The sequence below is a fragment of the Triturus cristatus genome, chromosome 1_1, assembly GCF_964204655.1.
Source record: "Triturus cristatus chromosome 1_1, aTriCri1.1, whole genome shotgun sequence".
NCBI classification, from domain to species: domain Eukaryota; kingdom Metazoa; phylum Chordata; class Amphibia; order Caudata; family Salamandridae; genus Triturus; species Triturus cristatus.
Genome location: NC_140579.1, coordinates 132,715,428 through 132,734,522, shown reverse-complemented (window position 1 = coordinate 132,734,522; position 19,095 = coordinate 132,715,428). Strand labels below are relative to the sequence as shown.

General features: G+C 45.5%; 1 protein-coding gene and 1 pseudogene across 7 annotated transcripts in view; one reads left to right on the top strand and one right to left on the bottom strand.

Annotated features, from left to right (window-relative positions):
* Nucleotides 1-19,095, top strand: part of ACLY (ATP citrate lyase) — a 463,802-nt gene that overhangs the window by 243,642 nt on the left and 201,065 nt on the right. For 4 of the 7 annotated variants that reach the window (XM_085616801.1, XM_085616958.1, XM_085616880.1 and 1 more), the window contains exon 13: nt 779-869. In XM_085616801.1, coding sequence (XP_085472927.1) covers nt 779-869 — 91 coding nt within the window. Of the gene's footprint in view, nt 1-778; nt 870-4,745; nt 4,794-19,095 lie in introns of all 7 variants that reach the window. The other 3 variants (XM_085616574.1, XM_085616652.1, XM_085616729.1) reach the window with 1 other exon arrangement.
* LOC146869801 (uncharacterized) lies at nt 2,323-4,433 on the bottom strand (annotated as a pseudogene).

The window sequence follows — 19,095 nt, the reverse complement described above, 5'->3', positions numbered from 1 at the left end:
CAAAGGAAATGTTTGGATATACAAGGGAAATAGTGTGCAGTGACTGTTGCTTTCTCAAAACACCAGTTACATTCTCTGATGCAGCACACAAAAGATTAACTAATTTTGGAGGCACCAATCTGTCCAAGGATTACTACAGTCATTAAGTTTAATTCTTTTAAATGCAGTCATTCACATATAAAAACCAATGTATCATTCAATATTATAAAAGGTATATCTAATATTAATTGTTACTTTTGAAAGTCAACATGTTTCACAGCTTTGGGCCCTTTCTCAATGCATACATATATTACTGGGCCAAGTAGAATGACAATTTGGTTGCAATGGTATATAAATAATGGACACAGCCATTCATAATATCAATATCAACATCACAAGAAAACAAATGAATAATCACTTTTTAGGATGTAAACGTGCTATGTGGAGGCTGTATTATGTGGAGACTCCGTTGATCTTGCGTCGAGGGGATCATTTCCTGTCTGTCTGCCTTTGAGTGGATTTTAAGAAGGCACATTATGGGTTCCCAGTTGTCTTTCAAGAAATGCTTCACATACCACTATCCTAGCAAGTGTTTTTTTTTCTTTGTGATATTGATAGTAATATATGTAGGTGAATGACTCGCATAGTCTGAATCCTGAGATACTAGTTTTCACAATCTTGAAAGAACTCTGAGAACAGCAGAATTGTTTTTCTCATATACGTGAAACACAAGCTTTTTAATAGTTATTGTTATGGGCTGTCTCAGTGCTAATGGCTTTTTTTTTTCTTCTCCTTGTAGACCCCAGCACCAAGTAGAACAGCTTCTTTCTCAGATTCCAAAGCTGATGTTGGTGCACCTGCCAAGCGGGCAAAGTCTACTGTGTCCAAAGGTAAATGAGCTCTTTGTACATTTGACTGACTTTCTATGACATGACCCCTTAAAATATGCTGCCTTTCTGTATCAGGTGACCATATATTTGGTCTTTCAATACAATAGAAACTGTGTAAACCCACAGATTTTTATTTTTTTATTTTTCGCCAATTGTTTATATAGAAGCTGCTTTTGCATGCTTTGTCCACACAATAGAATCTGTCTACATGTTGCTTTTCCATATTCATGAATCTTCTGTATAACTAAAACATAACAGTATATTATACTACAACTGTGCTGTTTCATAGCCCCTTTAAAACGCTCCACAAACCCTGTAGAGAGCTGCATGATACTGTTTATGTGATGAAACGTGTGTATACTTATGTCTTTTCTGTATCATGAAAAATTGCTTGCAACCAGCAAATACCTTGCTGAAGACAACTTTTAAAGTTATTGTATGTTATTTTAAGAATAATGAAATATTGTTTATAGGCAACTGGAACAAGACAGTCTCTTAATCCCTACTTCAAGGAAACTGGACCTGCTTTGTAACTACTGTTTTGAGATGGTCACTTTAAGGCAAATAGCTGTCCTCCGGACCGAGGGTTCAGTAAAGTGTTGTTCAGAACCAGTTCATAATGACTGCTCAGTAAGAGGAAGGATCCGTTTTGAGGAAGGGAAGTCTTTACGTTTAGCCCCATATTTGACTAAAAGTTGTAGGGATTACTGGCTTGATTTGGTTTTAAAAAGCTAGAGAAAGAACCTAACTTTGGAATCTCTCCATCAGCAAATAAGGATTGGGGAGAAAGGATGTTATTGAAATCTATATAAAATATGTGACAATGTAAAATAAATCTAGAGAGAAAGGAGGGTGAAGTCTCCTAGAGATTCTTATTATGGAATGCAGTGTAGGAGAATGTGGCTTTAAGGGTGCTCACTCTCCTGCCTGATGTTTTATGGCCACAATAAGTAGCACCTTTGAAAACAAATGCTGAAGTTCAGATCCGTGCATAGGCTGGGAAGGGGCGATTATTTTGGAGAGAGCAATGGTAAGCTCTTCAGTAATTGGTGGAGGAAGCAGGGTGTAAAGCATCTTTCAGATTTTTGTAAGTGATCATGTTTCACAGGAACGCAGAATAGGTGTATCTAAGATGAGCGCTTTAGACATTATGTATTTGTTGAAGATTTGTTCATTCTCTGACATAGATGATCAGGGTTTAACCTAGTTTTCCACTGTACATTTGACTGGAATAAATGAAAATGACCATTTCGTGGTCCTTCTGGCGAACAAGCCAAAATTTGAATGTTTGGACCCTATGGTTGGGAATCTTGCCTTATATTATGCGTACTACAGCCAATTTGCTGTGCAATCTGTTCTGTTGGACAGCAGAAACTAGCCTATTTACTGGTGTCATGAATTAAATAGTAACTTGATTTCCCTTGCTTGGTGTGTGTCCATTGCATCCTGCTAACTATGATAGGATGGGGGGACTCAGATCCACGCTGGAAAGGGATCCACCATTCCAGTGTGGAGAAAGAGGCGAGTGGGCCAAAACTGATCCAGACTGTGCCACCAGGTCAAATCCAGGTGTGCCATGGTTGACAAAGTCTGTACTATTATTGGGCTGCTCTTGCACTGGGCACCGGTCAGAGTACAAGCTGGCAATGCACTGCTAGAATGAGGGAGCTGAAGACTGAGAACCTGAGTGGCCAGCGCTTTTGCTAGCATGTTGCCCTGACATTCCTGGCAGAGGAGGCTTAGATGTCAGATTCTGCGGGAGTCTTACAGGGCTCACTAGAGCGCCGTCCTCCAGGGCAGGTTCTGCAGAAAGACTGGTCACCGGCCCACTTGGGGAGTTTGTGATACCCACTTGTTAAAGGTTCATGGGAATATAAGGGAAGGTTGGCCACAATGTTCCTTTTCACAGCCTTCAACTTAACATGATAGGAGCTGTCACTACCAGTTGGTATTACACTGCCAGACTGAGTATAGGAGGTGCCTGTAAGCATAATCCTGTAGGGGTATGCATACTTATGAGACACCAACTAGTCCATTGATGGGCTGGTGCATCCGAGATTAGCCTGGTCCTTAGAACTTCGGAGGCGCAAGACAGTCTGATGCTCCCCTTGTGTATGTAGGAGGCTTTCCAATTTGCTTTAGGAGCCAAATGGGTGCTGGAAACATCGCTCACTATCCGTGGTACCCTTTGCAGGCTCATGGTGCGGCGACTCCTAGTCCTCAAGGGTGGGGAAGGTTTGCATGCTGACAGCATCAATGTCCCTGTTACCAGGCAATACCCACCAAGGGCTTTTAGATCCTTGCCTGCAGCATTCAAGTACCTGCTGGTAGTTTGGGGCATGGTTAGCACTAATGCCAGGTTGAACAGGCAGCGGACAACTGCTAAAAACATTTTGCTCATTTGCCTTGGTTTCTGGTCTGCTGCGGGCTTGTGATTGAAGGTACTCTTTCAGTGCTGGCGACAAGAGGTGGCCCCTGAAGAGTTGAGTAATTTACACTGGGTTACGGCCTCCGCTGTGGACTAGTTACAAAGAAACACCCTTTTAAGCTTGTTCTAGAAGGTGCCAACAGCTGCTTAATGGAAGATGCTTGGGATCCATCACTCACTCGTGTCTCCTCCTCTAGTATGCTCTATTTGGAGCCATCTATATGCCTTTTCTGCTGAGCATTCGGCAATTTCTGTTAAGTGCTCATGACTGGGCTAACCTCACTGCCCTTAATATCGGCTGGCAGTTGAGGGCTAGCATAGGTTCTGCGGGTGTCTTGTGCCATCTGGGGACTTGTGACTGGGATGGCGCCGTTTTTTTGTGCTTCATGCCTCTGCTGTAGTAGGCTTTCTCTGGGGATGGGCTATTCAGGGTACAGGTTGGATAAGTGACACTGCACAGGCTCCTTGTCCCATAAGCTGCACTCAGCAGTCCGGGGATTCCCTACGGAAAGTTGCACTGCAATGGGGAGGAATGAGCTTAAGTTGGAGAAATGAGCTGGTGACCCCTAGGTGAAGAGGCTGCAACAGAGGGGTTTCCATACTGATTAAAGTGGGTCTTTTATTCTCCTGAACCCCTTTATATTGCACTTCCAGTTTAGCCCTATATATAACAGGGGGGCCTCCATAAATCTGAGTTACTCTGCACAGGGACCAGTATAACGCTCGTCTTTTGAAATGAATCATGGCACTTTTGTTGCTTCCTAACCAGTTTATATGCATTGGGTAGTTCCTTTGGGATGTTGGTGTAGAGAAGATCATGTAACCATAGATAATGACAGCACTGTACTGCTGGAGCCAGTGGGGTTTAGTAGGCGGATAACCCTTTTTTCACACACACAGAGTTGCCTGAGTGTAGTAATTGAGGCGGAAACTGATATAAATACATGTAAGTATTTTCTAAGAGTTTTTCCTCTTTAGACAAACCTTGGCAAAATGTCCTACTTTCTTGCAGTAATTGCATGTGACGGTAATAGCAGGACATCTACTATTCTTAGTATTAATTCCCTCAGGTTTGACTTCAAAAAACTTTTGTTAGAAACATTCTTGGATTTGGTATGAGGCTTACTAATCTTCATAGCGTTAACACTTTCTAAGTTCTTTGAGAGGCGTCATTGAAATCTCAATACTTTTAGCAATTTTGGTCGGCTCATCACTTAGGCTTAGAAGTTTTTGTCTAATGCTTTTGTCTCTGCATTGACAAACAAATTGGTCTCTTATGAGTTGGTCCGTGAAATTTTCAAACTTACAAACTGCAGCCAGTCTCCTCAAAGCAGAGATATACGAATCAACATCTTCATCGTCCAATTGCTTCCTCTTGAAGAATTTGTCTTAACACCATAAGACTGGGTTGCTTCTCAAGTCTTTTTTTTTTTTTAACTTCAAAACAGTTTTTCGAAACTCATCTAGACCAGCACTTTCTTCTGGAGATAGGGTGGGTAAGTGTTTGAAAATAGATCTTCCTTCAAATCCCAGTGAGTGAAGAAGGCATTTCTTTTCTATCAGCAGCATATCTTGATGCTTCTATATCACCTAAGTAAGTTTCGAAAGCATCAAACCAGATTTCCCATCGGACTGGAGGTCCACCTGGAGTGTCCAGGAATGAAGGAGGCGGATTGACAGCTTGCATTGTACATATTTTAAGAATTGAAAGAAAAAAGATAATGACGTTATTATGTATATAAAGGTAAAATGGAATGAATGTTAGACATGCAATAGTAACACACCTTATGCAATTAAAATAAAAGGAAAACCAGTGTCACTGTGACGAATGTCAAGCTGTAACAATGGTGTGTGTCACCGTTTAACACTCATCCTTACAGGTAAACCCATAGTATTAGACTAATGTCATTAGAAATGGATAAAGGATGAAAATTAGAAAGCCAATTGGTGTGTGTATCACTGTGTAATACGCATGCAGAAGGGATGTGCACTTGGATATTGATGACTGTAGAGCACCTTATGGTGTGTGTATCACAGCGTAATAGGAAAAAAAAATGCGAAATGTTAATTTATAGGTGGGTGTGCATATCACCGCGTGATAAACAACCGGTTGACTTGGAAATCATAGCTGCCGTAAAATTCTGATGGTAATGATGTCGGAAACTCAAATCGTACACGTCTTGAAATAAATGAGTGAGTGTGTGTATCACTGTGTGACACACGAAGCCGTTGTCATAGAAACCACCTCCAAAATGGCCGCTGTAACGCAAAGTGACGTTCTCAGGAGTGTTGAGCGCATGACTGAGCTGGAGCGCTGACGAAGGAAGTACAATTAAAAGCTTGAAAGAGAATTGCAGGCTAAGCATGTTCGTGTAGAGAAAGAACAATTGTCCTCGTTCTCGGTTGCCAAGGGAAGAGAGAAATGTAAGGGGCCGTTAAGTCTTTGAAAAATGCTGGGTGCATGGCAATGTGCAAAATACACTGAATGTTAAACTGTATGCGCAAAGACAGACCGCGCTGAGCCTGAAATGTGGTGTGGCAAATGTCTTTGAGCGCAACACAGCAGACAAACAAAAACACAGCGCAAGCGTCCTACCAGTTCGTCTCTATCAGAAGTAAGGCAATAGGAACAAAATCCAAACCTCCCAGACAGTTGAAGCGGAGGCTGTTCAAATTGAAGCAAAGGGAAAAATTATATTCTTAATGACCTTTGAATCGGCTGGTTTGCTTGCTGTTTCCAGAAAACTGCGAACGTGTTGGCACGCAGGGTAGCAGGGTGACCATGTAGTTAGAAAATCGTCGCCAATCAATTTGTAGTAATTGAGGCGGAAATGGATATAAATACATATAAGTATTTATTGAGACTACATGGTCGTGGAGCCAGTAGAGAACAGCTCCACAGAAAGGACCAACTGACTCAGCATTCAATCCCTAGGCAACGCAGAAATTCTACAGGCGACATCATAAAGAATAAACTATATACAGCAGAAACACATTTAACACTACAACATTACTACACTGTGCTTAGGAGTTTGTTTTCTCTCCACATTGGTAATGTACATGATGGTATTTTCACACTAAAGACTTTAGAGTTGATTGCGTGTCCGGATACGTATGTTCTCTATCTAGAAGTAAGTGAGCAACTGAAAGGTCGATCCACGTTCGAGCTGGATGCCTGGCTTTGGCTCAGCTCATGGTCCTCTGAACCTTCAGTTGAAACCGGGCTTAGCTTAGTGGCTGCAGCTGCTGACCAGCTAAGGAACCAGGTTTGGACCCCAGCCTCAGCTTAGCATCTGTGGCTTCCAGCAAAGCTCACTGTGACAAAAAAAAAAATCTAATTGTGTAATGCAGTCTGCGTATGGGGGGGCCTCAGTCACAGGGCCGGCAGCCAAACCTCTAATGAAATCTGCCATGCTTAACTTTGTCAGACATTTATTCTCGTTCTGGAATCATAAAATGCTTCTTATTTAGTTCAGTTTTTTGGGGTTTTCTTTTTTGGTTTTTCATATTGTTAAACTCATGTAGAGCCTGTGTATCGGAACTCTTCAGGACTGCGTGAAGCACCGCACAGTATCATCCAGAACAAAATTCTCATTAAAAAGCTTAGAAGTGTGCAAAACCCATTACTGCTGAAGAACAGCCCATGTTCAACTCAACAAGATTGTAAACCACTGTTATTAAAGTCAGAAATTGGGTAATCCTTTTTTAACAACTCCTAAACGTCACCTCATTTCTCATATCCTACCTTCACTGTTTCCGTTCTTTAAACACCTTCATACCAGTGGAATAGGATACAATTATGAAACTTGATGCAAAGATCATAGCATTAAGCCTTCAATGGAACCTTGTCCTGTCTCTTGCACGGAACAATTATTACCAGTGCTGGTGTCAAACATAACTAGCTTAATAAATGTGTTCCATGCACAGCAGATGGTTCCTGGCCAGCTGAACTGTACAATAATCTCTCCACTCTTTATACAAAAAAAAAAAAAATCTAGTTCTAAGAAAGTGTTGTCCATTCTTCAATTCCCCATACACCTTTAAATGTTCTAAAATGTAGATCAGAATGATGGCCAAGAACTTTCCTCAGGCGGGCAGTGGCAGACATTATGTCCTCTCAAGGTAAGAAAGTGCTGATAGTGGGGGAACTGAACCTTGTGTTTCACAGCAACTTTGATAGATCTGCACACAGATATCAAGGTTTGGGGGCCCTTTCCTGAGAGGGAGCACAATGGCTATGGGAGATGGGATTGAGGGACCTCTGGAGAGAACGTCATCCCCAGACCCTGGATTATACCTTTTACTCCCACGCCCTCAGACCTTGATCATTTCCTGGGGACCAGGGCGCTAGAGACCCTCCTCACAATTGAGATAGAGCCCCCGCTCCCTTTCTGACCACGCAGCAGTCTCGCTAACACTTGTGCTCAAGCCCTCGCAATGTACACTCAGACCATAGAGACTGAGGGAACCCTACTTCGGAGGCCGGTAGTGGTCAAGAGGATCACCCACTAATTATGTAGACCTAAATAGCACGGCAGACACCCTCATCTCTCTCCTCTGGAAGACTCTAAAAGCAGTAATTCGGGGGGGAGTTCATAGCCATATCTGTGGAAGATAGCAAAATAGGATGTAAAAAGAGGGAGCACCTGGGCCAACAGGTGCAGGAGCTCAAGCGTATACATAAGCGCACTGGTGCTCTACGTGTATGGCGGCAGCTGGTGACTGCAAGAGCTTAACTGGCGGGACTCAACCTGGATAAGGCTGAGTATGCCCTGCTTCAACTCCGACATTCCTTTTATGTAGGTTGAAATAAGTGCAGGCATCTGCTCGCCAACCGAGAGCACAACGACAAGCAAATGGGGTGAAGTCCTCTTTGACTCTGAATGGCACAGAGATCGTGGGAGATGCTCCTATCGCATCTACTGTGACTTTTACGAGGAACTCTACTCAAAACAACCCCTCCCCACTTAGGGCCCAGACCTCTGCCTTCGAGATGGGCACACCTTTCGGTTGACGACGTACCAAGCAGACTTGCTGGACCGCCAGATACGGGTAGAGGAGGTGATTTCTGTCATTGCAAGACAAACTCTTTAAATCACGAGCCAGATGGATTTCTGGCACTTTTTTTTTATAAAACCTTCTGTACGAAATTGGCTCCGATTCTGACCTGGCTCTTTAATGCGATAACAGGCCCGACACAGTCCCATCCTCCATGATGGTCATAGACACCGAAAAGGCATTTGGCCTGATGCACTGGCCATAGCTGGCGGCAACACTTGGGCTATTTGGTTTTGAGCCCTGGTTCCGCCCCTGGATACTCTGTAATTATGGCCAATCCAAGCGACTGTACGAGTGAACGGTCCAAACGCAGCCCCTTTCTTATTCACAGAGGGACAAGACGGGGTTTCCACTCTCACCTCTGCTCTTTTCTCTTTTCTCTTTGCTTAAAAAGTGTTTGACAATCTTCGCGTAACTGGGGTTGCCTTTGGTGGAAAGGTGCACACTATCAGCCTCTATGCCGACTATGTTCATTGCTGAAATGGAGGCCTTCAGCTGGGCAGTGGGATTTCAGATGAACATCCAAAAATTGCAGGCCCTAAACCTTTCGGTCCCTCTGGAGATGGAGGCTCACCTGGCCTGACGCTATCCGATCCAATAGCAACCATGACTATCCCTTACTTGGCAATCCAAGTAGCCCTGACTGTTAAGGAGACAGTGACCCTAACTACCAATCACTCCTTCGGCAAATTAGGAGAGATCTGACACAGTGGAAACTATACCGGCTTTCATAGCTTGGCTGTGTAGCAGCATTGAAGATTACCTCTCTCTCGAGGATTCTCATGCTCTTCCAGGCGCTCCCCCTTGAACCTCCTACAGACATTCAGTTCCTGCAGAGAGAGATGCATCGCTTTGTATGAGCAGAGGGGTGGCCTCGCATGAGCAGAGATTTGGCTTATCCGACCTCCAGTAGAGGGGGAGGGGGGCCTGGAAATCCCCAATCTCATGTAATATTATCAAGCAGCGCAGCTGTTATATGGTCCAGGGAGGAGTCCAAGAAAACTTGGCTGTTCATGAGTAGGGCTGGAGTGGGAACTTCTCTATGGAAGGTTCCTTTTTTGTCTCGCTCGCAGAGAGTGCGGGAGGCTTTATTTTTCCCCAGCCACTAAAGCCATCTTGAATGTGTGGGACCACTTTGCTACCTACAGGGGTCTGGCGTCATTCCTTTACCTGTTCACACCAGTGGTAGGCAATATACTTCACACCCGGCCTTGACCAAGATGCATTCTAGGGCTGGCAGAGCGCTGGTTATCGATCCGTTGGCCACTTCTCGATAAAGAGGGACCTCTCCCCTTTGCGCAACTCCAGGCGGACAACGATCTCCAGGAGTCAGAGGTTATGATACCTGTAGGTAATACACTTTGTAATGCATCCTACGGTGCTCTCAGGAGTGCAACGGCCTCTCGTTACATTCGAGAAACGGTTAATCACCAAAACCAGACACATGCCTTATTACTGAATTCTACAGCGTCCTGCAACATGCTACACCCGCAACTCAGACACCAGGGCAGAAACGCTGGGAACAAGATTCGGGATGGCAGTTAATGGTAAAGGAGTGGGAAGAGGTATACTACAGAGCATGCCACACAGCACGTAACACGGGCAGCACCAAACTGCTACAAAAATAGTTACGTACTGGTATCTCACGGCGTTATCATTGCATAAGGGCAGCCCTATACGAAGCGCTGACTGCTAGAGACACTGTGTTTCCCTTGGGACACTGATATTTGGGAATGCCCTAATCTCTTACATTACTGGGACTGGGTCCTGAATGATGTCGACACCTAACTTGACACTCCACTACCTCGATTCCCCGCATACATTGTCTTAGGCCTCCCTAATGTGCTCACATTCCCACACAAATCACTCAAGGGATGACATAGACTTAGCACTGGGAGCGGACCTCCAGAATATCCTTGGTCATTGGGGCACAGAAAAAATTCCGACACATTTTGGATGGCACCATCAGTTATGGCATGTGTTTGCATTGGCGAAACGTACCCTAGTCCTCATTGCCCAGGGCAGCTCCTTCAGAGACCTTTGGCGGCTCTACATTGCACTCCTCTCGGCGGAGTTCTGTGAACAGACATGCCTCAAATATCTATGCCTGCTGCACTTGACAAGTTGGTGAACCTTCATAGATGGGTGGAACTATACAGACTAACCCATGACTATTGCTTAGTGCCTTCCGATTCAGAAACGTATGATTTTAAGTTCCGCTAGACTGGAGGAGGGGGATAGTAGTATTGGGCCTCTGATGTTTTCTTGACTACTTCCAGAATGCTGCAATCCCCCTGTTTTGGTTTCGTGATTTCTTGCAAAATTCCAATAAAGAAATGTAAACCTTAAAATGTAGGTCAGCTGAGAGATCACAAAGCATGTTTTCCAATTCCTCAGTCAGTGGTTTACTGAATGCTCACCGGCTATGGATCCTGAACAGATCCTTTCCAATGTATAAAGGTGGCAGGTTGCCTTGATACTCCATGACGTTTTTGCAGCTTAGTTTTGTTAATATATTTTTATGATTTCAATAATGAAGAACAAAGACTGTTTCAGTACAATTTCACAAGATGGTGCTCCATACAATGACAGCAGGAGCGAGAAGGGGACTACCAATACTCAGCATCTCAAGCACAAACTTGTTCTGCATCTGTTTTGTCATTCAACGTGGGAGCATATAATTGAGGAAGGGGAATTTGTTTCTTTAACCAGTTGTCTCACTAATTTTAGTAATGTCTTTGAGGTCTGTGTGAGTTCTGAGCATATGGCATTTCTCTGCTACAGTACATTCCCTTGCGTCGTCTTGCCATTTCACTAGGGATGGGGTCATTGCCTATAATCCGTGAATGGAGATCCTTCTACAAAAGCTGCTGCAATTCTAGGTTTCATTTTCCATCACAGAATTAGGCCAAGGATGCCATAACATTAATCTCTACTAAACTTCCAACCACTGTGCCTAGTGCTTGAATAACAATGTCAGATGATTTGTATCACCTGACCGTCCGAGGTCATGTGCTTTGGTATCTTCATTGTCATGACTTGTCATACAGGAGTTCAGTCTGTCAGGGTAGATCCGGTACAGAACAAATGGTGTCAGATATATTATGTGAGAATTTATAATGTCAGTTAAAAGCGGTTCCAAAACTAGAGGCTGTAAGTAGCCTTCCCGCTAGGCTGAACGAACAACCAACTCTGTCAAACCCAACTGTTCACACAAGAATACATTAACCTGTATGGAAGACTTGCTGCTGCAAAGGAGCACCCTGCTGCCATGGCAATCCAATATGGCTGAGTGGAGTTCCTGTTCTCCCTGCTAGCACCCTCTATGGAAAGCGTTACTTGCATCAGTTCCTGACCAAATTCGAAAGTTCAGTGAAGCTCTGGAGTTGTCTATATATATTCTCACTTTACACCAAAGTGAGGTACAGTGTGTGTGTGTATAGAGTCCAAGGGTAGGCAGAGGTTAAAGTTAGATAGAACCTTACCCTTTAAAGTGGTAGCTCGGTCGAGCAGTAAGGCAGTATCAGAGGACAGTGTTAAGCATTTCATGTACAATCTCAGTCAGCAAATGAATTCACTCACTCCCAACGCAAATTGTTTTGGTATAAAAAATATACTGTTTATTTTTAGAACCAAGCAAGCCTGGAACAGGTAAGCATTAAATACTTTTCAGTAATAAGTTACTTGATATAGAACTGTTTGAAATGCAATGGGAATGCTACTCTGTTTGATTTACAGGGGAGCAGTAGAATGAAACACTTAGCAAATACAGTATATTGGAATGAATAGGCTTTTTCAATAAATTGCAGGTAAGTTTCTTTTCGGATTACTTTTCCTAACACAGTGCTGGATCCTAGATTCAGCACTGGGACATTTCCTGAAAACAGTTGAGAAAATGTGGTTTACTTAGATGTACGATTTTTAAAGAATATTCTTGTATTTCAAAAGTTGACACTGAGAACCATCAATGTTATCCTATGGAAGAAAATTCTATTCACAGGTAAGTTCCTTTTACGTTACTTTTCCTACTCCGTGCTGGATACCTGGATTCAGCACTGGGACATTTCCTGAAAACAGTTGAAAAAATGCGTTTTGGTTATTCTTTTTTTTTTTTAAAGAATATTCTTAGTTTTCAAAAGTCGACACTTGGAAACATTTTGGGAGAAAGTGTCAATGTTATCCTATGAGAAAAAGCAGGTTATCGGTGTTGAGGTAAGTCTTTGGAGTTTGGGTTCTGGGGTTAGACTCAAGGGTCTCCCAGGCTCAGTGATGCACTGTTGTTGTACCCTCAGCGACACTAGTGCGGCCGGGTGCAGAGTGTTGAGGCCCAGTGTTATCCTATGGAGGCTAGGCGGGCTACGGTTGGTGGCTGCTGTCAAGCAGGCCACGGGGTTGTGGGAGCAAAGCTCCTAGGGTTTAGCTCAGGGAAAGTTGGGGACCAAAGGGGCACCCCCTAAATAAACAGGGATTGGTAGGGAGGAATTAATATCATATTTTGTCCAGAACGAACAGCCATGCCGGATGAAGTAATAGTTTTTGAAGGCCAGATATGACGAGAAATAGAGACATTGAATACCAAGCGGATTTCTTATAAATTAAATTTTTCTAAAAATGAACAGGAGGCATTAAAACAATCTAGCTGAAAATCCCCTTACGGTAATTAAACCAGCCGATAAGGGAGGTGGGATTGTACTATGGGACAGTGATAAATATGACGAAGAAATTATACGTCCATAGGGGAATCGTGAGCATTATCGCCCCATTACTGATAATACTTCAGCACGATTATAAGCACAAATCCTACATTTGACCACGGAGGCTTTAGAGTATGGGTATTTATGTAAAAAGGAACATGAATATTTAAATTTTATGAGCCAGAAAACACCTAATATATACGTACTCCCAAAGATACATAAAAATGTGACACTCCCGTCGGGTAGGCCGATGATTTCGGCATGTGGTTCATTATTGGAACCTTTGGCGAAGTATATTGATGTGTTTTTAAAACCATTTGTGGCCCAAACCAAAGCATTTGTGAGAGATACTATGGACCTGATCTCTAAGATAGAGCATTCGATGTTTGATAGAGACCGACGGTTGTTGGTCACATTCAACATCGAAAGTTTGTATACTAACATCCCACAAGACGAAACGTTGGTGGTCATGACCATGGTACTTGATCCAAGACCCAGACCCCACCAGGTACCAACTGAATTTCTGACAGCATTAGCCCGTATTTGTTTAAAAAAAACAATTTCTTTGCTTTCAAAAATGATCTGTTTTTACAAATCAAGGGCGTGGCAATGGGGTGTTTCGCCCCAGAAATAGCGAATCTGGCTATGGATTATTTCCAAAGGCAATATATTTTTGATGAAGCGACCCCATTTAAAACGCACATCATTGAATGGGTACGCTTCATCAATGTCTTCATGATATGGAACGGGACTCCGGAAATACTGGAACAGTTCCATATGTGGATCAACTCCAGCACAGGTGTCCTCCGGTTTACTAAAACTTCGAGCAATGTTCAAATCAACTTTCTAGATGTTTGTGTGATCAACAAAGATGGGAAACTAGAGGTGGACTTATACACCAAGTCAACTGATCGTAATATTCTTTTAGAATCTACCGTATGGGCAGTTTTTGCGAGTTCGACGAAACTTCACCGATAAGAATGATTACTTTAGGAATGCTGAAATTTTACAAGAAAAATTAACAGCAAGGGGTTACCCTAAGAAACTTGTCCGGGGGGTCTTTGAAAAGGGCCTGGTTCACTTCTTGTGAATATCTCCTCTTGCCCAAGGCTAAACAAGACTCAGAGCAGTTGACGTGTACTCACTTTTAATCCCAAGGCAAATAAGGTAAAACAAATCATCTTGTGGAACTTGCGGCTGATAGGACACCTAAATATCCCGAGGCCTTTATTTGCATTCCGACGAGGAAAAAACTTAGGGCAACATCTAGTGAGAGCGGCACGTGCCCAAACGAGGAAGGATCTAAGGGGCCTTTTATGTCTACCAGCAGTGACAGGTCACTACAGATGTAGTAATTGCTCAGCATGTCCATATACAAGTGATTCTAAATCCATTGAGATCAATAATAAGCAACATACACAATTGAGTTTTTCGAACTGCAATACAAAAAATATAGTTTACTCTGTAAACTGCCCTTGTGGTAAAGTGTATATCGGGCAAACCACTCAAGCTGTCAAAATGAGAGTATTACAACACAAGTCCCGCATACGCTGTAAAACACAAGGGGCTCCATTGGTCCAACATTTTGAGTAGCAAGGCCATGATGAAAATGATTTAAGGTGGACAGTGTTAATAGTGGTGAAAGCACATAAAACCACTTTACAAATAAATCTCAATCGGTTGGAGGCCCGTATGACAGAGAAGTATCATACATCGAGTGAAGGACTGAATGATCGGGATGAGATTTGGGCCCTATTATGATTGGAAAAGCTAGCTAATGGGGCATCTTGATAATGTTAGGACAAAGCTGATATGAATCAGACAGCTCACTAAATGTGATGTGAACATAGGTTCTCTTCCAGGGGATCCTCATCAAAGTCATAAGCATTAGAATATTCCCGCCCATGTGCGGGATCCCGGAAACACTATATTATATGTGCCCCACATATATATATCTCTATACATATATGTATAAACAAGCAACTGCAGCCAATAAACACTAGAGCTGAAACATGCTGTAAGGAATTTCCTCTATACATAAAAAATAAGCATTATAAACATGAGAAACAACATTATAGCTTGTTTAGAAACTGTTTTAATGCTCAGAAAACAGCAGAAATTCTTATAAATCACTGAAAGCATAGGAAGCTCCCAGGCTGCATTGCAAATACCCAGTCTAAAAAGACTGAAAAGCTAACTAATAGCTGCATAGCAATAAACTGACACCGTGCCTTTAAGGCACACCTGACCCCCAACTTCCCATCATGCCTCAGGGGTGACAGTTAGGTCAGTTGTTCTTTCCGGCTCCTTCTGGAAGGATCCTGGCAACACAGCTCCACTCTTTTCTGAGTTTCTCAGAAAATATTGTCTGTTTTACAACTATTTTTTCCCTTACTTCGACGTTTTACATCTACAGAAGTAAGAGGCTGTCTTTTTTAGGCAGTTTGGGCATTTTCTCACCCTTAAAATGCCATCTCTTTTCGATCCTTGCCCTTCTTGTGGCAAAAAGAAGGCCAAGACTGACTCATAGGGTCTGTATCCTGTGTCTACCGGAGGATCATGATTCTCAGACATGTCCTTATTGCCAGAACCTGTCCAAGAGAACTTTGAAGGACATGGAGCAAATTCGCCTTAATGGCCTGGCAAAAACATCGAGAGGACGATCTCCGGTGAGGAAGGGCTCCAAGAGGTCTAGAACTACTTCTAGAAGCAAGTCCTCGTGTCCTTCCACCTCAGCGTCGGGATCGACGCTGAGAAAAGATCTTCCGGTAGGTCATGTTTCCAAGAAAAGACCTTCGACAGCGGGCTCGCCATCGAGAGAAGGTACGTCGTCGAAGACTAGACCGCCGTCGTCAACTCGGCGGCGATCGGCGTCGAGAACCATAGCCTCTCCGCCGTCGTCAACCCGGCGACGATCGGCGTCGAGAGACATCACCCCTCCGCCGTCGTCAACCAGGCGACGATCGGCGTCGAGGAGCAGAGAACCTCCGCCGTCGTCAACCCGGCGACGATCGGCGTCGAGGAGCAGAGAACCTCCGCCGTCGTCAACCCGGCGACGATCGGCGTCGAGGAGTAGAGAACCTCCGCCGTCGTCAACTCGGCGACGATCGGCGTCGAGGAGCCGGGAACCTCCGCCGTCGTCATCCAGGCGACGATCGGCGTCGAGGAGTGTCACCCCTCCGTCGTCGAGGGCAGGATCACCTCCGTCGTCGCGGGTCCATCAGCGATCGACGTCGAGAGTGAAGAGTCCTCCGCCGTCGTCATTATGGCGGCGATCGGCGTCGAGGGTACCATCGGCGTCGACGTCGAGGGTGGAAGCATCTCCGCCGACGTCGAGACGACGTTCGGCGTCGAGGGAGAGAGGTCCTCCGTCGTCGGCTTCACACCGCCGTTCGACGTCGAGACGACATTCTTCGCCTGCTGAACATAGACGCCGGTCCACATCGAGGCGTCGTTCGACGTCGAGAAGAGGAGAGTCCCGGCGAGAAAGAAGGCAAAGTCACAGATCGACGTCAAGACCACGGTCGACGTCGAGACAGACCTCGGACAGGTCGAGGGGAGCTTCGGTGGTCCTGGTGACGGAGTCGGCTTCGCGCCATTCCTCCTCACGCTCAGGGGCATCTCCAAGACCAGCAATTCCACGAGAGTCTGCCAGCCAAGTCCGCAGGTCTTCCCTTCAGCATCAAGAGACCATTTCTGCGGTACAGCTGTCGCCCAGATGGCTGCTGCCAGCGCACCATTGGCAGGACTCAGGGGCTACAAGGAGGCTGCAGGAATATGTCAGCCAAGTGCATGACTCTCCGCTGCAAAGGTTGGTGGAGGAAGTGGACAGAGCAAGTCCTCCCAGGCCAGCACGTGAGAAGTCACCTGAGAGGCGGCGACGTAGATCGCGCTCCCCCAGACAGGAAGGGCGTTCAACCGGATCACGGGCTCGTGATCGTTGCAGGGATAGGAGATCACCCTCAACGTCACCTTCTTCATCCACCAGGTCCGCAAGAAGGGACTACTCCCCCACGCTATCGGGCAGCCCAGTGTCCAGGGTCTCGCCCATAGACGACTTCAACACCTACCATGAGGTGCTGCAGAGAGGGGCGCAGAAGCTGGGGATTGAGATGTCAGTACCGCAAGTCACCACGTCGGTGATTTTCGAAACGCTTCACCAGAAGACTACGTCTCGTCCACTGCTGCCTTTGGTCCCGGGGATCATGGAACCCGTCATGGACACCTTCCTAACCCCTCCCACCGTAAAAGCGGTTCCGGCTCGTATCCTCAAAAAATATGAGCCGGCTGCATCTGATCCGGTCTTTGTCAAAATGGACCCTCCTGCGGACTCAGTAATTGTGGCAGCAGCAAGAAAGACTCATGCTGTATCGGCGTCCTCTTCCGTCCCGCCGGATAAGGAGAGCAGAACCCAGGACTCGTGGGGGCGTAGGGCCTGCTCGTCCTGCAGCGGCTTCCCTCAAGGTCTCCAGCGCGGCGGCGCTGTTGGGCCGATACGATAGGGCTCTCTGGGACTCTATGGAGCGGTTCAAATCTAAGCTCCCAAAGGAGGACCAAAAGGACTTCGCAGAAATAGTCACTGAAGGGTCCCTGGTGGCTGATCAGTCGATTAGCACTGCGGCGGATGGTGCGGTGCTATCAGCCCATTCTTACGCACACGGCGTATGTGCCAGAAGGTCATCCTGGTTAAGGCTGACAGGGCTCAAGCCGGATGCACAGCAAAGGATTTTAAACCTCCCGTTCTCTGGCTCCTCCCTCTTCGGTACTCACACGGATGAGGAGATGGGGCGCATGAAAACTGAACTGGACACCCTCAAAGCTGTTGGGTTGGAGAAGAAAAAAGAATTCAAGCGCCGTTATAGACCCAACCAACGCAAGGGACCTCAACAGAGGGTTCAAACCCCTCAGTGGTCTCAGAATAAGACCCAAGGAAAATCGCAGTTTAGAGGCGGAAAGACCAACAGAGGGAGAGGTGGACACCAGCAACAGTCATCCGCTACTACAAGAGGAGGAAAGTCATGAGCTGTGGCTTCCTCTACGACCGTTGCCCACTCCAGTGGGGGGAAGTGCTTCACAACATCTGGCAGAGTGGGACAGCATCACAAAAGATCGCTGGGTGCTGAATATACTGCAAAATGGATATGCGCTTCGTTTTCGAGCGCGCCCAAAAGACATACCGTATAAAGTCCCGTCCTCACCACTTAAAGCTGCTCCAAAAGGAGGTGAGGGCCCTTCTTCAAAAGCAGGCCATAGAGAAAGTTCCTCCTTCGCAAATCGGAAGAGTGTACTCCCGGTACTTCCTTGTGCCCAAAAAAGATCAAGAGCACAAGTTTCGGCCGATTCTGGACCTTCGTCTCCTAAACAAAGTCATCGTCAAGGAGAAGTTTTGTATGTTGGCGCTTCATCAAATATGTCCACATCTGCAAGTAGGGGATTGGATGTGTTCGGTGGACCTACAAGATGCGTACTTCCACATTCCCATTGCAAGACATCACCGCAAATACCTGCGGTTTGTGGTCGGCAGTAAGCATTATCAGTACAAGGTCCTTCCATTCGGGCTCAAGTCGGCTCCACAAGTCTTCACCAAATGTATGGCGGTGGTGGCGGCTTGCCTACACAGGCAGGGTCTATTCGTCTACCCTTACTTAGACGACTGGTTGCTGAAAGCTCCATCCCAGCAACAGGTGAGGAAAGACTTCCAGACCTGTCTACGACAGTTGCACAGTCTCGGCCTTCACGTCAACATGGCAAAGTCCGTGCAGCAGCCCACTCAGACCATCCACTACCTTGGCTCCATTCTGGACACAAGCGTGGGAAGAGCGTATCCTTCGGAGGAGAGACTGTCTTCAATGAAGCGGAAATGCAGGCTTATGCAACAGATGCAGAGGCCGTCAGTCCGGCAGGTAGCATCACTGCTGGGATCCATGGCGTCCTGCATTTTTCTCATTCCCAACGCCAGACTGAGAATGCGACCTTTGACACAAGCTCTAGAGGACCAATGGGATCAGTCCACAGGCCGCTGGGGAGATCACATCTCTCTCCCCCA